General features: G+C 39.8%; 2 protein-coding genes across 2 annotated transcripts in view; one reads left to right on the top strand and one right to left on the bottom strand.

The window, feature by feature from the left end:
* Positions 1–475: 475 nt before the first annotated feature.
* LOC121321772 (glutamate dehydrogenase, mitochondrial) lies at positions 476–20,787 on the bottom strand. The gene is made up of 13 exons (XM_041260933.1): positions 20,138–20,787; positions 15,665–15,745; positions 15,109–15,164; positions 14,170–14,233; positions 12,986–13,080; positions 10,205–10,384; positions 9,419–9,556; positions 8,117–8,254; positions 7,713–7,793; positions 6,493–6,616; positions 4,321–4,412; positions 3,145–3,207; positions 476–1,666 (listed from the first exon to the last, which is right to left on the bottom strand). Exons 1-13 carry the CDS (start codon positions 20,538–20,540, stop codon positions 1,547–1,549), a joined length of 1,635 nt encoding a protein of 544 aa, XP_041116867.1. The 5' UTR covers positions 20,541–20,787; the 3' UTR covers positions 476–1,546.
* Positions 20,487–22,359, top strand: part of LOC121321642 (nuclear factor NF-kappa-B p100 subunit-like) — a 36,686-nt gene continuing 34,813 nt past the window's right edge. Inside the window, exon 1 of the mRNA XM_041260642.1 lies at positions 20,487–20,575. The gene's annotated coding sequence lies outside the window, so the exon portion shown is untranslated. The remainder of the gene's footprint in view (positions 20,576–22,359) is intronic.

Here is a 22,359-nt window from a genome sequence, read left to right as displayed (position 1 = left end):
TTCATAGCAGAATTAATAACACGTTCATTTCAAAAGGATTACTAATCTAACTTGTCAGCTATTTTTTTTCAATATACCATGCAAGCAGTTTGAATTTAAATCCCCTAGACTTTAAACTTAACAATTTTATGGATTTAAAAGTTAAGGATGATAAAAGGAAATTAGCAACCATACCTATCACAGGGGTCTGGCACAAAGCAGCAGTGGGAACAGCATGCAGGGCAGAGCTCTACTCTAGGCATAGCAGTTAAGGTTTCAAACCTCCTTGTTTCTTTAAAAGGCTACTGCAGACCCTGTTCAGAAAGCTTTAAATTTGCTTGATCCTTCAAATCAGACTTTAAAAAAAAATTTGATTTTCAATAAATTGTTCTGGACTTTGTGTCTAGAAGCGTCTCATCCAAATACAATTTGAATCCATTGATTAATACAAACCCAATCAAAAATTAATAAAAATTCACACAAAAAAAAACCAAGGTTAACTTCTATAAATTTTATTTTTAGTTTGAGAAAAAGGCAGTACAAATGAACCAATCAACCCAAGGTAGATTTGAGATGAAGGCTCACATGGCTGCTTTAAAAACAATTAAAAAATAAAATAAAAAATAAAAAACCTCTCCCGATTGATCCTTTATTTATTTGTTACAAGTTTCTCTTTTTTTGTATGGAAAGCCAAACAGGACAGCAAAGGTGTTACTACTATAGAGGACTGAGAAGTTGTTCTGAAGTGGTTGGTGATTAAGACCGATGGGGTTCCACTGCATCAAATCAAGATCTTGAAATTACATGATAACCTTTGTTGCAGATTTTGTTTTTTTGTTTTTTGTAAAATTTCCGTGCATTATTATAAGCTAAATGAATGTTGCATTCATTTTTGGACACTAGCTGTGAAACCAGGAGACCAAGCAAAAAACCACACACAAACAAAAACTAAATTGGCATTATGTGAAAGAGATTGTTCACTACCATACACTACATCCAAGTTCACCACAGTGTTGCTATGCCTCAGTGCAAAGCTCAAGGCACCACTGGGTATTAATTCAATCTGCATCTCCTATTCACACTGGGGTTCAACTGGGCTTATTGTTTAAGCTCCCGTCCTACCTGCTGTTTTATTTGTAAAGCTGAGCAAAAAGACCTAAACATAAAACAAACACCAGTCATACAAGCTGCACTATTCCTGACCTGCTTTGGCAGAGCTAGGCTTGTTTGTTAACAGTGGCTCAGCCCTTTAGGTACACATCGTGTTTTGCCATTGACACAGACTAAAAACAGAATGATAAAAAAAAAAAAAAAGACTGGAAGGAATAAAACTTAAAAAGGTAGAAACAGAACAAGTCAACAGCACAGAATCAGAGGGTTATCACTATATATATATACTTCTAACAAACATTTTAGGAACACAAGAGAGTTCTCTGTTGGTTACATTTAGCGTAAATAAGTACAGGCTGTATACGAAACACAATATGTAAACGACTGATATGTTATGTTATAAAGGCTGCATTGGGTTTGGTCTGACGGAGAGGAGGGCAGCAGACAGGCAGTTCTTTTATGTGAAGGTCAGCCCAGCCTCGTTGTAGACTTTGAAGACTTTCTCGATGGCGTTGACATAAGCAGCAGTTCTCAGGTCCAATCCCAGGTTATACTTCATGCCGGTGCGCATGATTTGCTGGAAGAAAAACAAAAACAAAAAAAAAAAGACCCATCATTGATATGCAATACAACACAATATGGGTTCTCAAACTGGGGGTCCGAAAGGTTTCAAGTGCTGGAGTCTTCTTTTATAGATTTGTTTTTGCAAAATGTCCATGCACTTCATAGTACATAATTTCAGTGTACTGTATTTGCAATAAACCTTGGTTGTTCTTATATTAACTCATGTGGTAAAGTTTCAACCAGTCCTTAAAACACTTGTCCAAACGGTCCATCTAAATTTAATTTGTCAAACCAAACAAAGTCTTAATAGTGAATGATCTTATTATGCCAAATACAAAAGTCGATGAGGACCATCACATATACTGCGATTCGTTTATTAGAGTGGAAACTACAAAGCATAATACATTAAAACATAAAATACACACACACATTGTAGATGCCCTGCTCCACATCTGGAGTTACCAGAGAAGGCAAGAGCTTAGTTATAGCAATAAATAAATAAAATCTGCAATTCCCTCAGGTGTTGGGTATTACAAAATCAACCAATCAGGCTGATGCAATTATTTTTAAATAAGGTCCTCTCCCCTCCTAATTATAAACAGGAGCTCCTTGTGAGAAGACACAGTGACTGTCCTTAAGAGCTGGAGTATGCGTCTATAACTCTCATACCACAAGACGACTCACACTTGCCCCGGAGCATGGGCTGAGATTAGAGGCATCCTGAACAAAAGCCTCTTATTTTAAATTTTGTTTTCTCCACCCCCCCTTCCCATGACATTAAATATTTTTCACTTAAAAAAAAAAAAAGATAGCAGCATGATGGATGTTCCCTTGCAAACCTCAATGATTGTTTTACAATTTCGAAAGCAAAGGCCTCACCAAGACCACTGAGACAGTATCAGTGCTAGGGAGGTGAAAAAATGCAAAACAAAATTGGGACAAATTCTTCCCCCCCTGTGAATCATCAGCAGGGATCCTAGTTTTCCCCAACCCCCCCAAAAAAAAAAACAAAACCCCCACAAAATTCTCAGATTAAAAAAATCATGTTATTTCGCAATCAAAATAAAAGGCTAAAATTAAACAGCTTGCCGAGTACTAAAAACGCACTGAAGTAAACTGCAGCTGCATTTCAGCATGAACGTGACGCGAGTGCGTCTCGCTCACCAGAAGCAGTTTTACTGAAAAAAAGTAGGTTTGCTAAATTTAAAGCAAAATCGCCTGTGTTGATGACTATATCTATGGCAAGCGTATTGACTTGGTTATAAAATAAACCATTTGCATGATTTTTGCAAATGAAACAAAAAATTCTCCGACAGCATAGAAAAACTGTGTTTTTCCGCTTTACTCCGCAGCAAACGGAAACAGTATGTTTTTATATAAATAAAACTAAAACTACACCAACAAATGCAGCTTGGCAGCAGTGTTGTCCTGTAGTTGCACTTAAAAACACATCCAACATAATGCAAACAAATAACCCTGATGATCACTTACCCTGGCTGACCGTTCCATGGTGTAAGCAAGGCCAGAGTGGACAATATCCTTCTCGGAAGCACCCTGGACACAAGAGATAAAACTCTGGGTTATTCACGTGCTGCATGCTTTACCTGAATGGAGATCTTGCTACCTTTGATACCTTCTCTGTTTGTACTGCTTTTCATGCATCAGGATGTGTGAAGACAAAAACTGGTTGTTTTGGAAGAGGGGGGGGGTTCTAGAATGAAATTGCATCTAAAACATGTATTTATTTTTAAAAAGCTGTATTTTAAAAGGAAAAAATAAATACAAAATAGGGTTGTTTTACCAGTATACTTCATTGTACCAGCATCATGATTTAATTGTGATTCAACACAGAATGTGAGAAAGTCCTGCTGTTCAGTACGATCCTCATTGTAAAATTGAGAAGTACGCAATAAAAAGGGATTTCATCTTTAAGTTAGCAAGTGTTTAAAAATAAAACCCTGCATAATTCCAGAACAAAAGAAAGCTGCGTACATTTGAACCCTCAGGCTGCCATCTTGCGGTGCATGCCCTGAGTAAAGATGAGTCATACACAAAAACTATCCTGAGAAGCGCTTGCCAGTTTCAGCTGCCTAACCTGTTTCTACTCCCTGTGGCGCTCGCACTAATTCCTGTCTGTCTCATGCAATGCAAAACAAGTGCTCTACAAAACACGCTGTGTGCAACGAGACACAGGCAGATCACAGCACTCTATCTCTACAACACAAAAGTAATAGAGATTTGCTTAATTGGTCATGAAGGTTTGTTTCAGTTTGGAAAGCCCAAGAAAATAAATAAGCAGGTCAGAGAAGTACTGTATCAGTATTACGACAATCTCCTTGACTTTTTAATTCTCTCAATAAGTAGTCATGTTTGTAGATGAGAACTGGTAAACAGACTTGCAAATTGGAGCCTTGGTAATCGCGACTGCCCTATTCCGAACCAAGCTATATCAAAATGAATGAAATGCATGTGGAAAGCAGCTGTAAACTGAAACAAAAATAAAAAATAATAATTTGACCTGACTTCATTCATTAATGTGCTTGCCCACTGAGACTACGATCCAGACAATGTTAAATGATACGCTTTTAACAGAATATTCCATCATTATTTTTTTGTTTTAATAAAATGAACAGCATACATTGTATATGAGTAACAGTAAATACTCACAGCTATCCTGGCCTGGAACTCTTCTGTGGGTACAACTGGAAGAGTCCCTCCAACCTTCCCAAACTTCCTCTCCAGACTCTCCTGGACAGACACTGTATGAGGAAACAGAGGAAATGTTATTCAGGGATATGTGGGTGCAACATACAAAAATTCACAGGGCTATTCTAAGACCATTCACAAGAGCTGGGTATGTGTCACACCTGCGTGCCGGTCCAGACCATGTACTGTCTGCAACTTACATAATACTGTACCTCCACAGAACTGCTGACTTCCAACTACTACAGCTTGGTTCAGGCTCCACGTGATTTCGTTCTTTGGTGGACTCTCCCCATTCAATTAATTCAACATTGCCGGTAGCTCAATGCTTAAAGTGTACTTTGGAAACCATAAATGACATAATATAAACCTCTGTATTCAAGGTCTTCATGAAAACTAAACCTATGCTTCAGCCCACCTCTCATTGTTCAGTGTTTCGGAAATTATACAGGAATCACTGTTCTGTACAATTACTGACAACACATTTAAAAACATATTTAACATTACTTATTAATTAGAACGTATATAGAACACTACAGAGAGAGAGAGAGAGAGCGCGAGAGACCTGTCATGTTGTCAAGGACAAACCCTTTCAAAGGAGTGAATGCTCAACGCTTTAAAATCCGATTACAATTGATTAGTTTTATGGATCAGTTGATGGACTGTGGTTTGCAGTATTTGACAGCTATGGATATTTCTTTATGGCAACATTTCACGACTTGAAGACTGGTTTGTCCTTTCCTTATATATCCTCCCTCCAATTTTACATAAAGCTTTGCCTTTAGCCTCATTAGATTTGCAAATAAACAGAGACAGGGAGGATGGAGGGAGGAAGGGCTGGACATACACACGTTAAAAGGCTCTATAGCAGACACACTGCTGCCTAGATTGGATATTTATTACACTGCGGGTTGGGATGCCACACCCCATTCAACCCAGCACTGCAGAGAGAGAACAAGAAAGAGAATTATCAACAGAACAGTGCGCAGAGCCAAGTCCAATTTGTTTTTGCTGTTTTTTTTAAAATTCCCCTTTTCCCCTGCTTCCCCTCCCTTAATGACGTGTAGTTTTGAGTTTCTGTGCTATTCAGATTACAATAAGTCAAGTTATAATCTGCTCTGCGAGTGTGCCAAGTTTTATTTGCCTTTATTACGCAAGCCCATTAAATCCCAATTTAGAATAGGACTGGTGGGAACCGAGTCGGACACCCCTGCTTTAGAAAGAGTCAGCACTAATAAATTACTCCAAGTATAACATATGGAAAACAAAGCATATTTAAAGATTAACTAAAAACAGCAGTTTTCAGTTCATTTTTTCCTTTTTATTGTAAAATGTCAATTAATTTATTTTTTAACATTAATTTAAATTGATATGAGCTCTCAAATGACTTACGGCTAGAAACCAAACAGTGTAATTTCAAGGGGATATCCTGGTTATAACCATTCCAAATTAAATAAATTTATATGTCATACACAAATATATATATACATATTTTATACACAAACATGCTGCTACCATGCAGGCAGGATTCAGCATTTTGTGCTTTGTTGTCTTGTGGCTTAGTAAAATGACAATGTAGTGCGTCATCTTGTGGCTCACAGGTGCACGACTGAAGGCTTGGCTCAGCATGCAGATTTACTGCACAATAAAAGGTTTACAAAAAAACCCTCCTCCTTGGCATTTTCTTTTAATTGACTTAAACTGAGCACGTGAACAATAATTTAATCACATGCCTGGTGTTTTACTGCATGTCCTGTATGATAAAGTCTACCCCAAAACGATGAAATGAGGAACTTATGCATTATAAACTGAGCTCTATATAACACCTAGATAATCACAGCTGCTTCAGTAAATGCATTTGTCATTTCTAAAACAGTTTGTTGAGTTCAATAAAATATGCTGACTCTGCTGTACTTAGACCTTACAAGACAGGAGTTGAAACTCACACTTGGAGGATCAATTTATTTACAAATGCCTGGATCCTGAGAATTTAAAAACACACTTAATTGATAGTTCTGAAATCCAGGACTGGGTCCAGCAGGGCTACTAAGAGATTCAAGCACACAAGACATTGAGAAAGTCTTCCAGTCAAAAGACCTGCCTCCCCCAGCCCCCACCCCCTCCAGGGTGACTTACTGAGCAGGTGGTAGTTGGAGTCTCTCTCGTATTTGAAGGTCAAGCGGCCGTAGCTCACATGGTTCAGATTCTTCAGCCACTCAAAGTACGACACTGTCACACCACCAGCGTTCAAGTACAGGTCCTGCAGAGGGTCAATACAAATAATACCTTCATTGCAGAGGCAGTTCAAAACAATTCAATTAAGCTAGTGCATTGTAAAAAAAAAAAAAAAAAAAAAGATTTCTTATATAACATCACTTAACTGACTTTCAGAACGCTTTCAATTTTTTTTTTTTTTTTTTTTTTGCCCCTTGAAATTAAAAATTAATTTTTAAATCATTGCTCCTCTCTAATAAACCCACGTTATCAATCTGTTCTTTCACCAACAGATCAAAATAAACACTGCCACTGCTGTGGTTTCTTGCTTTGCATTAGCTAGTTCTGAGAGCATCTGGATTGCAGGAAACAAAAGCACCACATATACTGGTCAAATATTTTTTATAGGACAGACTATTATTTACATTTTTATTGCTTAGTTTCTAAAAGGGTGCGTGACTGTGTGTGTGTGTGTGTGTGTGTGTGTGTGTACTGATCACTGAACTGATTGCAGCACGGTCCAGCTGGCAGGTATGCAATCCCATGCTCTACTGCATCAACACATTAACCTTCCCTGGCTCTCCGCAGCCCCTCCACAGATTCACTTCCTCAGCAGCCTTGAAAACCAGGAGGAGGTGGCTGCTTCTGCTACAGAGTCAGGAGGTACAGCACAAGGGCGCATAGTTACCCCCCTTACAGTAAGCTGCATGCAGTTAAACCAAGACCTGCAAGACCTGCAAAATTACAATGATCCCTATGCACAAAAGACACTGATCTCATTCATGATTCAATATGGTTACTGAACTCCCTCAATGTTTATTATTAAAAGTACTTTAAATATGAAGTACTTTACAAATTGTAGAGTCTTTATTGTTGTACTGCTGTGGTAAATCAGAGACACACATAATTAAGCATACTGCAGTATGCAATAAACATCTTTAAAATATGTAAATATAGGTATGTCAGCGTGTGATATTTCTGAATAAATCGAAAGCAATAACAGATAAATTAACTCACAAAATTGATTGCTTCCTTCCTGCAGTTCTAGTGACTAAAGCATTTCGTAAGCTGTATCTGGGCCCATCGCTCATACCCTTTAGACGGGCGAGTGTTCGGACTGACATGCCCCTGTGCACACTTACCGGAATAACCATGATATTCCTCTCCAAGAAGATCTTGTCTGCTTCAGGGGTTGTGGGGCCATTAGCACCTTCAGCGACAATCTGCACACAAAGAGGTGGCCAGGATTACACAGAGGATGGATCACAAAAATGACAAGTTCATGCATTTCAGCAGCAGGGTATTTTAGGGAAGGAGAAAACCTAGAAGCATTAAAAGCAAACAGTGTAAAGGAAACAAGTGTACATTGCCAAAAGGTTTGTGCAAAGGGGCTTAAGCTGCCCAGAGCTGCGTTATCCACCAACGCTGTAGCTCCGAGGTGGCTGCATGGTGGGCTTGCTTAGTGAAAAAAAGGAGGCCGGCTGACAGCACATGTTTCGGAGGTTCGTCTTCATCGCTCTTTCAAATTGTGAGCCCTCCACTTTACCTTGGCCTTGATCTTGTGTGCGTTGGCCCTGGTGAGCTGCTTCTCTCCGGCTGCAGGGATCAGGATATTGCAGTCTGCCTCTAGGATGCTTCCCTCGTAGGGGGTGGAGTTGGGGAACCCCACAATCGTGCCATGTTGCTGGAACGGACAAGAGGAGAAACGTTACCACACACTATCATGCTTTATTTGTTTATTTCATCAAAAGGAAAGTATAACATAACATGAAGTTGATTTATTTGTTATAGACCAAGGATCCTAGTTTTCCACAATTAAAAAAATGAAATTCTCCAATAAAAATAAATAAATAAATAAATCTGCATTATTCTGCAAGTAAAAAAAAAAAAAAAAAAAAGGCTCAAAATGAGTTTAAAACTAACTTTTGTTCTTGAACTGTAACCTTGTATTAGTGTAACATGTGTAAGTCGCTTTGGATAAATGCATCTGCTAAATAATTAGAATTTGAAAGTATAACCATTTTTATTTTATTTATTTAAGCTTACCAGCACCATTAAATTTGGCAGTTGTAAGCTGCTGAAATGACCCAAACCCCAGTGGTCTGTTTCAGTGTTTGACGGCCCTACTGTTTCAGCCTCATCTTGTTTACGTTTCCTTGCATTCAATTTATGTTTAGCACATCCCATGTTTTCTACAATGGTTTACCTACGAGTGTAACAGCACATTACCACCGATGTGAAATTTGTCCTTTCCAAACTGTTTGACCTGATCTTTAGGGGTGACTTATTGTTTTCAGCATCTTTGAACCGCTCTGAACACTGAAGTAAACTGAACTTGAATACTGGAAGCAGTTTTATTAGACAGGTGTGTTTACGCAAATTTAAAGCAAAAAGTGTATATAAGTGTCTTGATTTGGTTACTGTCAAACAATTGTCAAAAAAAAAAAAAAAAAAAAAAAAAAGCTTTTAATGTTTTTTTGCACCTCCAAAAGTAAAAGTAAAACTAAAAAACAAACAAAAAAAAAAATCGTTTTTTCTGTGTTACTCCGCAGCAAACCGATTCCTAGGATCCCTGCTCATTACACAACAGCAGACCACCTGCAAAGTGTGCTTTGGTTTTAATGGACTGCAAACGCAGTACCACAGAGTGCCTCCTAGATGGCGACCTTGCCCCAGTTGTGTCTTTGTGGCTGTTCACACAGTGATGTTTTTAAAGAAAACAGAGAAAATGTGATGATCATGTCCTCATTGTTTGAAGATGAATCGTTACAATCTTGTACTATAAGATGCCCCACCTTGGCTAGGAAAGGTTGTGTATTCCTGCCTGGGAGAAGCTTGTAGTCCTTACCAGCTTGTAATCCTCCAGCTCTTTGGGGTCGATGCCATTGGGGTTCCAGATGGCGCCGTCCACCTCCCCTATACCCACGCACTTGGCTCCATAGCGATGCAGGTAGCGCATGGAGTGCATACCCACGTTACCAAACCCCTGCCAGGAGAAAACACACAGAGAGAGTTAGAGGGAAAAATCACAAGGCCAACACACATACACCAACACAGCAAGCAAAAGCATTCAGTGCATATAAGAGAAATAGATTATTAGAAAGAAGCTTACTTTCTTTTACAAACATTTTTAGACGTGGATAAAGATTTAAACTTTTGGAAATTACTTGGCACAAACAATTAGAAGATGATGCTAGTTCCAAATAGACACAGAATGAAAGTCCTCTCTCATTGAGATCAATGTGATTTTGAGCTGTTGTGCTCCAAAAACGGAAAGAGAGTTACAAAATAAACACTTGCGCAACTAAGCAAATCCCTGTGTAAGAATTCAGAAGAGACTTTGGATAATCCCTGCACAACAGCAACAGACTCTCCAAGAATTACATTAATTTGCTCTGCATGGGGATTTAGAGAAGGCCGACGCTGGCTGCATGCAGCGTTTAAATAAAGCCTGACATCATCTTGAAAATGTGACAGCAAATCCTTATTGTAGTTTACTGTTAATACTGCTCTGAACTATACTCCCACACAATCTATACAGTGTAGTGAAACCACTGGGTATCATGCAAAGTACATCACAACCTCCTCCTGAGCCTGTATCTAAAGCCAGCCCCAGCCCCTCCCAGTATATTACCTGAATGACGAAGGTCTTGTCCCCAAACCCTGGGCTCAGGCCCAACATGCTCATGTAGGAAGCCTCGTTGATGAAGTTCTCGATTCCATGGAACAGACCACGGCCCGTGGCAGAGATCCTCCCGTGGATCCCGCCCTGGCTGATGGGCTTCCCTGTCACACAGGCATGAGCGTTGATATCCTGCAGAGGACACACAGCAGGGGAATGATTACACAGTTACACCACCACAGCTGAAATTAAATGATTAGTATGTTACTCATCAGGGGAGGTCAATGGTGTTAGATTTGCATAATTGAAACACTTGAAGAAACAGATGCTTGAAAAGCTTTTCTGAACCTCTGTGGAGAGCAGCAGCCATTTAAGGAGATGCTTTAATTGTTTTTGCAGCTCTGCAATGGGAGGTAGGGCAGGTTTACCTTACAAATTTGGGTGGGGGTGGACCAGACCATTTTAAAAGTATGTTAAGATAACCTCAAAGTTAGACACTAACCCTGTCCTGGGTTTCAAAACTCTCCTTGAGGTTTACTGCTTTAAATGACCAGGTTTGAACAATCAGGTATCTGTTCAAACAAACCTCACAGATAGCTGCTGCATGAATATTTCCAAACAGGTCACCAATTAAAGTCTGATGGCCAGAAGGTTGGTTACTTTAACATCCATAACTATTAAACAGTAGTGCTAAATGTAGAATTACCAATACAAGAAAGACACACTGTGGTGGAAATGTTTGTCATTGAATATAATAACAGAACATTAAAAATAATTTGTTCTTTGTTCTGGCTTGTGTATTTAGAGCGTGTAACGAAGGGTTATGGCATGTGAGCCACTATGTAAAGGCTTAGTTTTGTTACCCTTCTGATGTGTTTTGTCGTTTCCATGGTATCCTTCTGTACAGAAATTCAGAGGCTTTGACTCACAGAGGGGAACTGTTCACACAAAACCAACCCACTGTGCTCCCAGGAGATGCTTGCATAAATTGTTGTGGTTTTCATTTTTGGAAATATATCGAACAGAGAGGCTCCTAGGTAAGTAACTGAGACAGTCAGTCGAATTCAGGTTTTCAGACTCCTACTGGTCCAGAGTTTCACAACTACCCTCGATACAGTATTGAGGTGATCAGGAGACAGCAGCTAGAGCAATCAGGCCAATCTTAAAATAAGTTGCTCTTCCTCTATAGCTACAAGAACCCTTAATACAGAGGCATGCTTGGTGTACTTTGCTCAGAAAAACAAATCTGACCTGGTACACCATGGCACAAAACCAGCCAAATTTGACCCTGAACTTTTTTGATTTGAAAAGCAGCCTTTTCTTAAACCCAGCCAAATTTGACCCTGCACTTTTTTGATTTGAAAAGCAGCCTTTTCTTAAACCCAGGTCACACACAATGTCAATATAGTTTGCCTAAAAAAAAAAAATTAAAAAGTTGCCATTTATAAGGCTTTATGAGTTAGAGATCAGTTTTGTTTTCTTGGTTAACTATGGGAACTGGGCTACAGAAACCAATTTCAGCACAATCCTGATGGAACTTCCTATGTTGCTATGGCAACTGGGTTTCCTGTGCAGGCCAGAGCAGCTGAAATCAGCTTACTGAGAGTATTTCATTTGGTATGGAAGGGCAGAAACAAGACAAGCTTCTCCGTTTAAAAAAAAAAAGTTGGGAGAAATTTCAAATCTTGGCATGGCGGTTTAATCTTTTTCCTATCCCGAGGTGAAATGTTCTTGTTACAGAAAAGAAAAAAGAACCACACACACACACAAAAAGTGTATTCACAACTATAAAACCCTCAACTGGTAAAGCAGAAATACCAGAAGCTTCTTTAGTATTATGGTGGAGTTAACAGCAGGGGGGAAAAACACTAAGGCTCAGATATACTAGACACATTTTTATTCATATATTGGAATGGAAATGAAAGCTATTGGCACACTTCAAATAAACAACCCAGAATTGAAACAATAACCCTAGAATGGAATGTGGAATTAAGTTTTGACAAAGAAGACGGGCATGTAAGGTTTTGTTCCGAGTCCACCACAGGCCAGAAGGCACAAACATTTCCACTGGATGCTTGTGGAGGGATACTTAAAATTGTGTGCACGATTATAAACACTTATACATACAAAAACCAAAAAAAAAGATTCAAATATTGTTCACAACACATTGTAACTCACAGCTGATACTCAAGAGCTGGGGGGGGAGGGTGTGGATGAAAGAGACAGAGGCTTCATACATTATCCCCCGCAGATGATGGATTTAAGTAAGCTGTTTGTGGAAAGCTGGCATATCAAATGAGGGATGCGAGATGAAGGAAGGGCCCCTGCGTCATAACCAATTAAGTATATTTGGGTTGCAAAATCCAGACTGAACCATCTTCACTCCAGTTAACCTCAGCTAAGCTAAGAATCACAATGCTGTGTGTGCTTATTGCATGTATACATAGGTAAGGAGATGAGACACATTTATTTATTTAAAAATAAAATTAAAAAAAATAATAATCAGCCCCAAAGCCCAACCTTTAAATATTATGAAATTAGCTGCAGCAACATTAGGCGCATGTGTGGGAGCTGTGAAAATGTAAAGTTGAGAGTAGACTGGTTCTAGAACACTGAAACAGTGGAAACATGGAATCCAAACATTGAAGACTTCCCGCAATCCCTCGCCTGTGTGACAATGACCTCCACCACCTACCTGGATTGAGACAAATCATTTCAGCATAATGCTCAGCGCTGCAGGTGACCGTTACAGACCTCGTGGCCGAGTGTTTAATAAGCATGGCAGTTACTCACATTGTGCCCCAAGGTGTTGGCGTAGGTGTCTGCAATCCAGGACATCTCCCTCTCTCCGGTGCTCATGTCAGGGGCAGGGACATCGATGCCAGGTCCTGCCAGAGAGGGAAACCACAATTCAGACAACTCCTCCTACAGCGACCCTCTTTCCACTATCATGAATGGAAACAAGACTTTGCACAATAGTTTGAGCCGTTGCAAGGTCTACAGAGAGCTTAAACCAGACACGCCTGAAATGGTTTCCTTTATGCTGTGGTTTATTTAGCTCATAAGAAATCATGGAACTTATTAAATTGCTAAATTTCTTATTTTCTTGCCTGCATACTATAATGCAGTTTCCCGCTACCACTTGAACCAAATTATTATTAATTTTATTTTATTTAAAATCAGTCCAGTTAGTTTTCATCTCAATGACTACAACTGGGATGGTCTGCCAGTTAATTTTTTAAAAATTTTATTTTAAATCCACACCCCCCTTCCAGGTTTTGGAGACCCAATGTCACACAATTATAGAAACTAAACAGATTGCACACAAACACAGCAATACTTCCAATAGAGCTGTTATACACTCTCTGCGTCAGGTCAAATTACTGAGGGGGGGTGGGGGGGGGAGTGATCTGTGTCTCAGGACTTTTATATATAGACCAGGAAGAAAGGGAGGAGGAAAAAGACAGAAACCCACCTCTGAGAACAGGAGGTTATTTCTGATATCCATAACCACGTGCGCTTGGCAGGCTGAACTGTGACATGGTTTGGCCTCCCTGATTTATTTATAGCCTGGATGAATTCCGTGGGTCCCAACTAAAGATTACAGCAATCTCATTCTCTCTTTGAATTCTCAGAAAAAAAACAAACAGGGCACCCTTTCTGTAGTCTGGTTACATTACATTGTAAATCACGCAAAAGACAATCAATTTGAGTGTACAGAACCAGTGCACGGGTCATTGCAGGACTGCGTTCCAACCTGCTCCCTTAAACTGACTGGACTAACCATCAATTAAGCAAATTTAGGACCTGATTAGAATAAAGTCTTGAAATGGAATGCACCAAAGTGGACTGGATCAAGTTTCCTACCTCTGTTGCAGGGAGTCTTATTGTGTACGAGATGTTGCACAGTTTGACCAGTCAAAACCAAAAGCACCATATATAAAACCACACAAAACTCAATGGATAACTTAACTTACCGATAAAGCCCTTCTTTGCAAGCTCAAGTGTGAATCTTCTTGTGATTTTTTCCAATTCAGTGTCCTACACAAGACAAAAAACAACAACATTGTTCATTTTAACAATTGAACTCATTTAACTCATTTGAGTGAGTTTGACCTACAGCACAGGAAGACATTGGTAACCACGAGGCAGCAGCATTGTTTGAACTACAGTTGATGTATTTACAGTTGCTGCTGAATACATGCATATCTGGAATACATTTAAAAAACACAGGCAAACAACCGAAAGATCTTGAACACAAGAAAATAAATGTACTCGAACTCCAGCTTCGTATGAAATACGCTTAATAACAAACTGCAATGGAAACTGATTTCTGGATTTGTGGCCAGTCCTAGGAAATGGAAAATGCGACGCAATGCTGGCTGGATATGGGAAGAGACAGCCTAGAACTGGAATTACAGGAGGTACGTATCTCAGCATAATGTAGAAGGAGCGAGATGCATAGAAAAGCATCCAGGATTTATAATGTACACTAGTTTACAGCACAGGAGAGCTAGCCAATATTAACAGATGGCCACTCTGTATTTTGGATTTATTTTTTTGGTGGGGGGGTGGACAGTAAATCTGACCTACTTAGAAACTTACCATATAATGTCTTTTCAACTACACTGTTCTGACTTTCTACCAACTTTCACACTGTTTTGTAAAAATGTACTTAAGTAATTGTGCCAACAAACACCAAATTACTGCTGAAGTGTTCTTTAGTATTGAATGCCATTCAAGCTACATTATTAACACATTTAACCTGTTTGTGATCTACTTCACACACAGTTTGCTCCAATTCCTTTCAAAAAAGAATAAAACAGTTGTTAAAGTTCTTAGTTTGACGTTTTTGGCTTGGAGCTAGAACATCAATTGCAGCGGATTAAGACTGGAATGCATCGGAGAGGACTTACAGAGTAATTTTTTGTGTTGATTTTCACTCCTGCCTTGGCTCCTCCAAATGGTACATCTGAAACACAAACACATGAATTATCTGGATTCCTATACAGCAGGGTATCCTGATCTAGGACAGTGCAGACAGCAGCCAGGAGACATCGATATGCTCTGCCTGAAAGTGGGTGACGAGGCATGAAAATCAACCTTTACAGGCAGTAGGCACGCAGTTCTTCCAGAGCCTTGGTCTGCCTGCTGGAATACTTCTCACTACTGTTCATTTTGAACATAAAGAAAGATCTTTCCACAGAAGACTACTCGTGGAAATGTTGGTCTAATTTTACAAGCAAGTTTTGTTATGTATAAATATTTACTAGGAATGCAAGTTCTGAGTAACGTTAAAACAAAAAACATTTAAAACTCCAACAAATTGTATTTTTTTGTTACCAATCAAAAGCCACCATGAGAAGCCCCCCACTAGAGCCCCACATTACACTACAGCTGACCTGACAATAGTTAAACATTTAAGGCTTCACAACATTGAGACTCTAAACTGTTAACATCGCTAATACTCACCAACAACAGCGCACTTGTAGGTCATCAGGGAGGCGAGGGCTTTCACCTCATCCACGCACACATCCGTGCTGTAACGGATACCTGCAACACAAAGCAAGAGAGACTCCAACTGAGAAAATTAACTTTGTTTTTATTTTGATCGAGCTGCAATTGTTTCTTACTGGTCTGCATCATCATCATCTACTATTGGCATATTTTTTTTTCCTTTGTCAAAACTGTATTTTACAAAATCTGAAAACAAGCGAGTCGTTTCCGTGCTCCTCTGTTTACACGACATCAAAGGCTTGGGTCAGAACTCTGAAACTACTGGAGCCATTTAAACACCAGAGCAAATGTTTACCCGGCATCTATTTTCAGGCACTGCTTGTATACAAAACAAGAGCAACAGTGGAAAATGAAGTTTGACTGGTGCTCTAAGTTTGTCACTCTTTAAGGACACCCCAAGGTAAGTTTCGATCGTGTTTAGAGTTAAAGCGTAAAAAAACAAACAAAGAAAAAACACTTTGTAACCGTAAACAAAGGTTTATTCCGAAATAATTGGCTGCTCGCAGACCTCAATCTGGGGGGGTCCTCACAAACATCATTCACATTGACACAGACTCTCTCACTGTGCACGTTTCAGCTAGCACGTACTGCTCCAAGCAGCGTCGCTGGAACTAACCCAGAGAGACACAATGTTTGGATAATTCAGTTAAGCACACCTGGGGGACATTACAGGTCCTCAAAAGGCCAGGTCTTAATGCATGTAGTCAAGGTAATGTATAGAGTCGTACTATCATCTGGCCTTCTGGGTCTCCAAATACATACATATGCCAAACACGTGATGTACGTGCAGACGATTGTCTTCACTAGCTACATATCCCTGTCGCAGCGTTATCATCGATCCTGCATCACAGGGATCGTTCCATGCAGTAACCGGTCCCTCTGAAAGCAGATGAAATTACAGCAGAGTGCCGTGTCTGAGGACTGCATTGCATGATTCACTTCTTGCCGCACAAGAGTTTATAATTACAGATCAGCACTTTACCCAGAAAGTGCAACAGCCACTGACTGAAGCACTGCAGTGAAGGAGAACAAGCGCTGTAAGAATATAATGAACTAGTGCTTGGGCCAGCACGGGTTTCGGAAGTTAAAATATTCAATTAAAAAATTCAATTTGAATATGCTCTCATTTAAAATGAATAAATGATCAAACTAAATATCTATACTACACTACAGACATCTAGACAAAAATCTAAAACAAACCCAACACTGAATGACTTTTTAAACAAAAAAAGATAAATATTCTGTACAGTAGAATGTGTGGGTAATGTACAATAGGGCGGGATATGACACGACTCACAAGGCAAAAATTTAAACAGCTGTGGTGAGATCAAATATCTACATCATTCTGTGTCGCTAGAAAGACTCAATATAATGGGAAGCATGTGTGGGAAGAGATAAGATGGACATTTTCTGTCTTCCAAACCAAGATGTTTTTCAAGGAAGCAGTGAACATTGGGTCTACTGTATGTACTGTAGTAGATGTATTGCATGCCTCGCTTTGTGTCCGTGGCAGCTTCCAAGTTCCTAACCCATTTCATATTCATCTCAACTCATGAGTTTTATAGATGTTAATCCGAATGAGTTTGCCTCAATACAAAACAAAAAGCTCACCCTGTCTGTTCAACTTACAATTTCACCCACCATGAATCATGACAAATGTCTAAAGGAGGCAGCGATGTGCCACTTAGTGTTTTATTAAACTACAGCATTAAGGAGCTCTCAAAGCAGGGACTCTCAACCTCATACTAAGTATCTAGACCTCTAACAAAAGTCTGTATCAACATACATGCAGTGTTAACTATTAGTGCTAGCAAAGGTTTTGAAAAACATTTTCATTACCAAATTTTGTATTTTAAACATGTGCATATTACAGAACAAAAAGAACTCTGTGGATCCAGTAGCTTCAACAGTATATTACAGAGAGCAGTATTAGGGTAAATCATTGAGCTTGGAAATGGAATTTAACATAAACAAAGTACGGTACACATTGTGTCTCCTGAATTTATTTTCTTTCATGTGCTGCAGCCCCAGAGTAGCTGTGTGGTCTTCGTTTCGTTGTTTAAAATGGATGCACAGCCTTACCAAAACAGAAATTGGAAAGAGTTCCCTTTCAATCAGCAGGCTGCTAAACCTCAAGCACTGTGACTCACCCTACTGGCTGCCTGTTCAAATGTTGTTTTGGAGAGGGAGTTTGCATGAAGAATACATACAATGGATACAAAAAATAATAGGGTGTGGTTCTGTATGAATCAGGAGTGGAATCTACTGTAAAGTTTGAAAAACACAGTATTTATAAACAACACAATCATTTAAAACAAAGTGCCACCCTTTGTGCTATTCCTGCCATCTGTAGAAATAGACAGGACTTGAACACTCAGGCAATTAAACTATTTTTTACCATCAAGCATCAAAATGTTTAAAACCAAAAATAGAAACATTTTGATGAAAGCAAAGCCCACATAACTAAATCTACAGCATCTCCATTATACAAGGCGGCAGTCAGGAGTCAAAACTACTAAGATGGTACTATGTTCCATTGTGAGAATGAAGGTACTGGCGAAATGTCATCTTTATGCTGACAAAAAGATCGAAAGCCACAGCTATACCACCTTTACCAAAATGCACAACAAATGCTTGGCAACTTAATTTAAAACTAACGTTAAGTAATGTTACACAGTGTCCTTTTAAAATTGTGTCTGCGTCTGTGTGCGTGTGGGTGTGCGTGAGCACGAGTTAACAGGAACCCTGTCATTACTGTGACATGCAAGAGGGACTGGATGCCTCTGGCTCAGGTATCAAAGCCCACAGCTGACCCCCACCTCTTTGCAGTCACATGTTTTACTCAGTTAGACCAAGCAGCTGGTCAGAACACAGAGTACATGAAGATTATACTATAATATATCTTCCATTTGTATTGCCACAGTAGAGGGGGTTTTTTTGTTTGTTTTTTTAAACCAAAAGGTTTTTAAAAAAGTATTATCAATGTTAAGGCAGTCACGAAATGCAGTGTTGTCTCAATTCAGTTTCGGTTACACTCAACTTGACGCTTAGACAGTTTTGGTTAGGACCCCCCCCCCGTCGGTTGCAATGAATACAGCAATTACAGCACAAGGATCCCATAATTAGGAATCAATTAGGAGCAGATCAGCTTTTGATTTTCTGAGCAGTTGAGATTTAAATCCCCTTCCTCTGACTGAAGGAATGTAGACAATCAGTGCCAGTACACATGTCTACTGATGAAATTAAAAAATTTTAACTTAGAATTTATAATATATATAAAAATATATTTATATATATATACCCTGACTAGGCACATACCGTGGCTCTACCCTGACAATAGTGACACAGAACTGGCAACCTGTTCCACCGTTGGACCCGTTGTAGGGTTTGAACAACACGCAAAAAAAAAAAAAAAAAAAAAATTAAATCTGAAAATAGGTCCTTGTACCTTCGATGTTGCCTGTTCTTATTTTGTAAAGATTTTGTGTCAAAATGTTTGTTTACTGCACCAAGGTAGGTAGGTCTGTCTTCAGAGCAGCACATTCCAAAAACATTTACACAATTTGAAAAAAAAGTATTACCGCATGTACAGGCAATATACATTTGTACATGATCCTGCACCTCAGAATGCATAAACAAAGGGTCTCTGGAAACTAAACAGAAATGCATTAAAAGCTCTTAATCAGTCGATCAAGGAGTTAACATGGAGGCACATTTGGAAACGAACATGGACTCTCAAACTAGAACTTGAAACTAAAAGTCATCTTGGGGCATGGCCTGCCTTAAATTTGCAATTCATAACATTTATTTGCTAGGCAGTTATCGTGTCATAGAAGAACTGGTCACCTGTACCAGATATCAGATTGAGTTTGTGTGTAGCACCAAGATCAGTCAACTGTCTCAATCTCAATGCAAATTAAAAACAGCGCTGTCTCTCTCTCCCTGTGACACTAACCAGAAGCATTCATATTATTCATGGAGCCATCTGTAGTACATAAATACGTAATCACAGTAGGTGTCATTTACACACACATATCTATAGCCCATTTTGACACTGTAGCGGAGACAGACACGATATATAAAGTGCAGTACTGATGGAACATTTTAAAATAAAGTGCCTTATTTGTCTAGTTTCTGGTTGAGTATGAATCCAATTTAACAAGTTAACGGAGTCAGAAAAAGTCAACTTTCGTTAGTCAAACTAATGAATTTTACACGAACTATTTAAAAGCAAAAATAAACACAAGGGTGTTATCGCTTTGAAGTACTTTGAATGTTTGTACGGGAGTTTTTTTTTTTTTTTAATTTTATTTATTTATTTAGTGAGCAACAGGGCGCTGCTGTACTCGCTAGCCTGCGTTCGTACAGACGCTCCTCCTCGCTTCAATCGCACTTTGTTACACTCCGATACACTCAGTCGTGTCTTACCTCCTTTGCAGGGGGTCCTGTGCTGGCTGTGCTGGGCTCGGTAGCCCTCGATCACCTCCCACTCCCCGTTGTCGCGCTTGAGAGGGAATGACACGCTCAGTATGTGGTTGCAGGGCTTTATAATCTTGAGGATTCCCCGGACCCGGTGGCGCTTCTGCTGCTCCGTTTCTTTAGTTTTGAGGTCTTCCACGAGTTTGTCCTCGACAATGCTGGCGCCGCGATCGAAAAAGCCTTCCACCATCTTGAAGAAGTTGGGGTCGTCTTCCTTCTGGCCCCCGACCGCCTCGCTATAGTGGCGGACCCGCATCAGGGACGCGGAGGCCGGCAGAGCGGAATCAGCGCAACCCGAGGCCAAAGCGGAACCGGCTCCGCGGGAGACAAGCTGGCCCAGATATCTGTACATGGTTATTGTTGTTATTGAAAAAAAATTGAGACGAGGTAAGGTGTCTTCGTTCCTGTTAAGGTTTTTAAAAAAATTAAATTGGGTGGGGGCTTATATAGATATATATATATATTTTTTTAAAAATGCAATTAAGGTTGTTTAAAAATAAAATATGTTATTTTTACGAACAAGACGTCAGCTCCTCTCCTCTTTCTGCCCCGTCCTGGTTATCACTGGTGACAGCCCTAATTCCATCCCCTCGATTTAAAAGGGAGACCATTGGCTCGCTCCCAAAAGCACTATTGGCAGGCGGAGGCGGAGGGCTGGGGAGGGCTGGGGAGGGAACGCGCTTTTTATGATTCAGAAGAAGCAGCGCAGGCAGGGAGTAGGGGGAGCGGGGGTTGCATGTTGTCCATGTTAGTAAAAAGTGGAACAGATAAGAGAAAGTTAAAGTCCATTAGCAGTCGCTCTTGAATGATGTTATGCAGGTAGTTTCGCTGTTGCAACGCTAGCCCTGCGGTCCCCACTCACTAGAAAGTTGTTTAAGTGATCTGTTCGCAGAAATGTGAGCCATCAGATCCCAGCCGGTCTAAAAGGTTTCTAGTTAATGAGCTACAGACACAATGGTGAGATTACTGTGTCGCTTCAGTCTTCAGAATAGTATTTAACATTACATGTGATAGATATAAAAAGATTGCATTAAAAATTGATGCACAGTAGGGAAAATGACCTTAAAAAGTGGGCCTACATATGATCTGATAGGCATGTAAAAAATAAACTCCCGTTTTATAGACCCCTGTCCTTTACTATGGTTTGTAGAGTGCTTCAGCACAGTCCTAGCATCTGTGCTTCAGCACGCTTTCACTGTGCTGCACTGTGCTGTGCTTTTACCATGGGATACTGCAGTACATGTTATCAGAGGAGCGACTGCACCGGCCCAAGCAGGTCTAACTGCGCTTGTGACAGCCTTGCCAAACACAGCAAAATGACAGTGACCATTTTTGTAATACAGAAGATAAACCATTTTTAAAAAGTGAATTCCTTTAGAAAGATGTCGACCTTTCTAGTTGGAGGAACTTCAGTTTTTGTTGGTTTGTGATAAACACTAAATGTAATAAATTGTAATCCTGTATAGTCGGTCAATCTCAGATGACCTTGAACAGTAGGAAGCAAAAGGAACTGCCTCTCTCCAGATGAGTGCCGCGCCCGAGACGAGACCGAACAAACTCGTCTCCTGCCATAGTAGCGCTGCGGATTAAAAAGTATAAGTTTTACATGACAAAAAACCTGTTACACGCTGCTTCATATTGTCTTAATCGTAGTGCCGTATCTAAAACAGGTATTTTAAGATCGCAGATATTTTTATTTACCGGTACTGCATTAAGTATTATTATTATTATTGTTATTGTTATTGTTGTTGTTGTTGTTGTAAAAAATAAAACATAATATTGTGTATAATATGTCTACATATATTAATGTTCATATGCCAGTAGACATATGAATAGAAGACACAGAAGATATTGATATACAGTGTTTGTGTCTTCTTGAAGCGGCGAAAGAGATTCACACGCACACGCAGCCCCCCCCCAGCACCTCGCCTTCCCCTCTCCCGCCCCCCTCAAGGAGGCGTGTGCGCGTATAGTCTCCCTCGTGCTCGCGATGGAGCGGAGGGGGCGTGTACAACACATTCACACCAATCGGAACACAGGGATGTGTTAGGGCCTGTCTAGTTGGTTGAAAATCCTGAACTGGATGAAGTGCAGACAAGGGTAAAGTGCTGTTCTGATACTGCCGCAAACTGCAGCCAAAGTGGTCCACAGGGAAATTATAATATATATAT

The sequence above is a fragment of the Polyodon spathula genome, chromosome 10 (assembly GCF_017654505.1).
Source record: "Polyodon spathula isolate WHYD16114869_AA chromosome 10, ASM1765450v1, whole genome shotgun sequence".
In the NCBI taxonomy this organism is placed as follows: Eukaryota; Metazoa; Chordata; class Actinopteri; order Acipenseriformes; family Polyodontidae; genus Polyodon; species Polyodon spathula.
The sequence above is the reverse complement of the archived record's forward strand: the minus strand, read 5'-3'. Positions and strand labels throughout refer to the sequence as shown.

Coding starts and splice junctions, on each gene's coding strand:
- LOC121321772 (XM_041260933.1), bottom strand. CDS start 20,540: ATGTACAGATATCTGGGCCAGCTTGTCTCCCGCGGAGCCGGTTCCGCT. Junction 15,165..15,664: donor CTACAAGTGCGCTGTTGTTG/GTGAGTATTAGC, acceptor TTTGTGTTTCAG/ATGTACCATTTGGAGGAGCC. Junction 14,234..15,108: donor TCAACACAAAAAATTACTCT/GTAAGTCCTCTC, acceptor TGTCTTGTGTAG/GACACTGAATTGGAAAAAAT.